The sequence below is a fragment of the Microtus oregoni genome, unplaced genomic scaffold (assembly GCF_018167655.1).
Source record: "Microtus oregoni isolate MIOR12 unplaced genomic scaffold, Mior012 000048F_ref0000485, whole genome shotgun sequence".
Classification (NCBI taxonomy): domain Eukaryota; kingdom Metazoa; phylum Chordata; class Mammalia; order Rodentia; family Cricetidae; genus Microtus; species Microtus oregoni.
In genome coordinates, this window is record NW_024543222.1 from 3,293,531 (window position 1) to 3,299,291 (window position 5,761).

General features: G+C 52.1%; 1 protein-coding gene across 1 annotated transcript; it reads right to left on the reverse strand.

Annotated features, from left to right (window-relative positions):
• Positions 1–1,461: 1,461 nt before the first annotated feature.
• Positions 1,462–4,671, reverse strand: LOC121436006 (alpha-N-acetylgalactosaminide alpha-2,6-sialyltransferase 1-like). The gene is made up of 8 exons (XM_041635590.1): positions 4,306–4,671; positions 3,264–3,432; positions 3,001–3,172; positions 2,672–2,810; positions 2,323–2,426; positions 2,044–2,133; positions 1,861–1,960; positions 1,462–1,653 (listed from the first exon to the last, which is right to left on the reverse strand). Exons 1-8 carry the CDS (start codon positions 4,669–4,671, stop codon positions 1,462–1,464), a joined length of 1,332 nt encoding a protein of 443 aa, XP_041491524.1.
• Between the last annotated feature and the right edge of the window lie 1,090 nt (positions 4,672–5,761).

Genomic DNA, 5,761 nt, shown 5'->3' on the forward strand with positions numbered 1-5,761 from the left:
TTTAAGTTACCTATCAGACAGCTCAAACATATTGAATTTAATCTTTGGAGAACCAGAGGGGAGGGCAGAAACAAATCCAGCAGGACCTTAAGTTTTGCACCATTTTTGGCCCCTTTCCACGTCATGTTAGCACTGGAACACACTTGACTCCTGCCTCGGAAACAGTTCAGATTGGCACCAGTCGGCTGAATGAAGCTCACCAGCTGCCTGCTCCTGGGGTCCAGGTAAGATTCTTCAGTGCGGAATCTCAGATGCCCTAAATAAATACTTTGATGGTTTAAGTAGCGTCCAGAGACTGCTAATTTGTCTCCAGTGAACTGACAGAGATGCGACTCAGTCACATCAGTCACTCAGTCACCCTCAGCAGCCTGAGTTCTCTTAGACGTGTGGCTCTCAACCTGTGGGTCACAACCCCCTTGACAAACTTCTCTCTCCAAAAATATTTACATTACAATCTTTAACAGTATCAAAATCACTTAAGCTAGGCTGAGTTGACCTGGGGCCGACTTGGACTTGGGACAAACTTGGGCAAAGGACTTTCCTGCACCTGTGTAGTCTTCTCTGCTCTTCAGTGAATGTGGACACCACCCACGCAGAGCTGTGGGGACAGGGCAGCAGGGGCAGCAACTGTCGCTCTGCAGACCTGAGAAGTGGCGGGAGTGGTCGCCGCAGCACCCTCTCCCAACACCACCTGCTGGTCGGAGAGCTGTTCAGAACAGGACACAGGGAAAGGGGCGACCCCGGGCAGATGCACCCTTCAGGCATCCTCCTTGGAGGCCACCTCGGGGCAATGCTGCCTGTGCTGCCCAGCTGCATCTCCGGCAGCCCTCGCCGCTTGCATTGCTCTAGGCCACTTGGTCCTGCCCAGCCCTGCACCCGGTTGTACTTTGGAGCCCAGGGCTCCGCTCTGCAGAAGCGCTGCCCAGAGAAATTACTCCATGGGGCTCTATCCATCCCAAATTTTCCCCGATTCACACTTGTCATGTGAGTCCTCTTCCCTCCACAAGGAGAAGCAATGAGTGTCCACTGGAGACACTACTGCGCTATCTAGGCAAATCCCAGACCTTTTGATACCCTACTGGGCATTAAGTCGAAAAGAAGGTTGTATTGTTTGTGGATATTTTGTTTGCTAGTTTGTTTTGTTTGTGTTTTCATTTCATTTTGTTTTGTCCAATTCACTACCGAGAGCCCCAGTTAGTGTTTTTTTAGGACCCAGAGCCCAAAAACTTGAAGACAGAGTTTGAAAAGTAACCTGAAATGAACTTTTGGTGTCTATGTGTGTGCTTTGAGCTAGTAATGACTTCCCAGAGGACTCCCAACCCTCGGGCTCCTCACAGCAGTTCCTTGGGACTCTCCAAGGGCTTGGAGCCTGCTTGAGTCCTGGGAGATGAGTGGGGACATCTGAGGAACCCTGACACCCTATGGTGTGCATGATCTAGGAGACTCCTGAAGCCGAGCTGCTCAGTTCTTCTCTTCCGGGTGCTCTGGACGCTGGTAGAGCCGGATGATGCCTTCATCATGTAGCCGCTTCCATACTGTTTTCTCTAAGTTGAAGTCATGGTTTGTGTAAAAGATCAGCCGTTTCCACGACTTATCATAGTAGTGGTCAGAGAAGCGCTCGTGGCCCTGGGTGATGAAGCCATAGGCACTCACCTGCATAGAGAATGGGGGAGGAACTGGAACAGCTCTGGCTGTGTCCTGGGGCTTCCCTCATGGGAAGTCTGACCCTTTCTCCTTTGTCCTGGTTCTGCCCCCAGGGGTCTGCATACTGGTTCCCCGGGGACACATGCATGCTCATCCCACTCCCCATTCCCATTGGAAGTTTTCAGCCACCCCCTGAGCTGAGCTCCACAGCCTTACCTTGTCACAGAGATGAAGGGCCGTCAGCAGCAAGAGGGCACCAGTGGTGGGACGGTATATTCTCCAGTGGGCAGTGTTTAGGGTCTTTGACCTCAGAAACCTGCTCAAAATACACAGATTCCCACTGTCAGGAGACAGCGAGGATGAGAGGGTACAGCCCCTCCGTGGGCTTTCAGCCCTCACCTGTTCTTCATGTAACGGATAAAGTCTGGGTGCAGCAATAGGTATCTGTCCATGTCCAAGGCATCCCAGAAAGCTTCCTGGGGCCTGTGCCTGTATCAGGGAAGGATCACTCAGGACCCGTTCTCTTACTCAGCGTGTTGGGGCCAAGACAGGGTCATGGTATGACCGCTATCCCATCTCCAGGTGGCACAGAGACAGTCCCACATGTCTAAGTGTTTTGAAGTCAGCCACTGACTTCTCAGTCTGGCCTGGGCTTTGGGTCAGGAAGGGAAGAGGTACCTGAACCAGTGAAGTTTGGTTTTTGCCATGGTCTGGTTCAAAAACATCGCTTCTAGCCACTCGTAGTCCCGAGTGCCCTCCAGGAAGTGTAGGTACCTGACATCCTGAAGAACAAGGACAGCAAGTGGTTCAGCAGTACCGTTTTGGGGTCCGTGGGCTGGGGGTGGCCCCACTCGGTTCCAGACTGTCCCCTGGCTGTGCCATGGCTTGAGTGACTGATCCCACTGCTCTTGCCCTCATATGAGCAGAGCGTAGGACGACCCAGACTCCATCCACACACAAGGTATTCATCTCTCTGTCAGTCCCTCGTCAGGAGGCTGTGTGGCCACGCCCATTCCTCTCTTCTCACCTTTCCCAGAGGCACATGCTGGAAACCCCGACTGCCCAGTATGAGGATTGACTGGACCACGGAGAAGGCAGTGAAGCCGTAGAAGGACGTCCGGGTCCCCACATCCTGTTCATAGCCTTTAATAACGGCTCCACTCAGTCTATATGGAAAGACCAAAGTGGATGGCAGGGATGGAGGGGAGAAAATTGTGGAGGTGTGTGAGAGAGGATGGGGCAGAAAGGCGGGGCTGGAGACACACTCCATTTTCTAAATAAAAGCATTGGGACACTTGTCTGCTTTCCCATAATAGTCCATGTCGACAGGCACGAGGCTGGAGGTGGAGAACATACCGGAACACATAGTCATGGCTGTCTATCTCCTGGCCCACGTGCGAATCGTTCAGGATGCCCCCGTTGCCCACCACGGCACAGGTGATACACCTGGAGCTCCCCGAGGGGAGGCTGGCCAGGAGCAGCTGCTGCTGGGGTACCGTAGGGAAGCGGGTCACCACCTTCTGGACCACTGGAACAGAGCAGGGCTCCATTCAGAGTCCCGGAATGAAGCAGACCCCAGACAGGAGCCGGCCACCCTCTGCCCTGAAGTGAGGACTCACAGGACTGATTGAGCTCCATGAAGCCAAAGGGCGGTGCAAAGTGCTCTAGACGGTCCCACTCGCTTTGGGTGAAGTGGGCACCGTCCAGGAAGAGAGTGAGGTTGGGCAGAAAGATATTCTTTAGCCACGGTGACTTGGAGGCCCTGATCTTCAGAGAGTCGGGGCATGTCTATGTGCGGGAGGATGTGTCGGGCAAGGGAGGGGCACAGAAAATTCATCAGGCAGAGGCTGGACTGGGCACCATCAGCCAGAGGCTGGACTGGGTACCATCAGCCAGAGGCTGGCTACCATCAGCCAGAGGCTGGACTGGGCACCATCATCCAGAGGCTGGACTGGGCATTACAGTCCTGCCCATCCTTCCTCTTTCACACTGAACCCCACGTCTGGCTGTCTAACTCTCCAAGTCTGGGCCCACCTTGGCCCCAGAAAACAGTCCTGCTCAGTCCCTAGCCAGTTACACCTTGGTAAGTCTGAGGATGCACATGGTATGCCCATTGTACTGTTGGGACAATGATCCTGTTCTGTGTGTATCCACAAACAGGTTTTCCCTATTGCCCTCCTGGGCAGGGGGGAGAAAGATTAGGGAGGTGACATGGGGTTGAGTGCCCACAGTTTTTCTTGAGCCTGGAGGAGAGTGAAGGTTCTAGAGTCAGCTTTCCAGAGACAGCTGTGTTCCTCGCGGTGGGGGGCAGCAGCTGGGCACAAGTCTGTCTTCTTGTCCGTTAGTCCCATGACCATAGAATAAGGATTCTTGTCCAAAGGCCAGAACTGGCCACACTCTGTCCCCACAGACTGCTGATCTGCCCCAGGCCTTCTTCAAGGCTTCCAAGGCAAACAAACTCCTTCCCACCCACACCCTGCTGAATGGTCCAGACCTTGTATGGAACTGCCTTCTCCTCCCTGATTGGCTGTCATAGGATGTGGGATGGTCCAACAGCAGTGCTGGGCTAGCACAGGGTGGGCCAAGGTAAAACTGACAGCTGAGCCTAGAGGAAGGGGCTGGTTGGGTGGAGGTTGAGGAAAATAGGAGGTCCCAACTCACCGTCTGCAGGCCCCCTACGTCCAAACTGTATTCTTCCTCAAAATCCCACCGAGGCTCAGACTTGAAGTCAGAGGCTTTCAGCCTTTGACTTCTTTTGGTGGTGGGTCGTGGGAAAGAAGCTGGGGATGGGTTGACCTGGGCCACCTTCTTCTTAGCTGGAACAGCTGCTGTGGCCCTTGGTCTCTTCCTCTGCTTTGTCAACACTGCTTCTGTAGTTGCCAATATTTTGTTCCAACTTTCTGGAACAGGAGTCTTTGCCGCAGGCTCTTCCTTGCTCTGATCCTTCTTCTTCTCCTCCCCCTCTCCTCTGGCTGCCACACTGTTCTGATTCTTCAGGCCCAGAGCCTCTGTCTTGACAGAGGTCATCTCCTTGTCTTGAGGTCTTTTACACTGACACCTGGACACAGATAACTCTTGATAAAGGTTGGATGTTATACAAACTGACCAGAAACATCCCCAGCAGGCAGAGAGACGGCTCAGTGAGGAAGAGAGCTTACTGTGGGATTGTGAGTGCCTGAGTTTGTCTCCTCAGCCCCCATGTTAATAAAACAAAAGAGCAGCAGTGAGGAAGCCATGCATGTGCCGGTAACCAAAGCTGGCTTCCTTTATTACCCTCCTCCTTAGCTTTTCAGACAGAGTTTCTCATTGAAACTCTTACCCTCTGACTCAGCTGGATATGGGAACAACCAATCCCCAGGACTCCTCTGGGATTGCAGGCTGGTGCCTGTGTTTGCTAGAACCTGAACTCAGGATGCTTGTGCGGCAATGACCTTACCATCTGAGTCATCTCCCGAAGCCTGTTGAGCATCTCTGATGGTCTGAATGAGAATGGCTCCCATAGGCTCTTACGTTTGCATGCTTGGTTCCCATTCAGTGAAACTGTTTGGGAAGGAGAGTCAACAGCAGGTGACCGCTAGTGTTCAGCAGGCTGACCCACCAGACTAATGGCTCTCTGGTAAGGTCGTGGAGTTACTGACTGACTGTAAATGGCCAGTTGCTTCTCTCTGCAATTTCTCTCATGTGCCACTTCTGTCCTAAGAACTGTGTTTCTTTACTAAGAACTATATTTCTTCCCTAAGAACTATATTTCTTTACTAAGAACTGCACTTCTTCCCTAAGAGCTGCTATGGGTGTTTTTTCCCTTTGCTGTGTGTTTATCTTATGAAAACATTCCATCTTCTGGGTACACATATAGCTGTGGATGGTCAGGAACATGATTCCTGCCTAATTGTATTGTTCTGACAAATAGAAATAATACTAGGATATTTTCCACTACTCAGACTGGCATAGAGGCTGGAGAGATGGCTCAGTGATTAAGAGCATTGCCTGCTCTTCCAAAGGTCATGAGTTCAATTCCCAGCAACCACATGGTGGCTCACAACCATCTGTAATAAGGTCTGGTGCCCTCTTCTGGCCTGCAGACACACACACAAAATATTATATACATAATAAATAA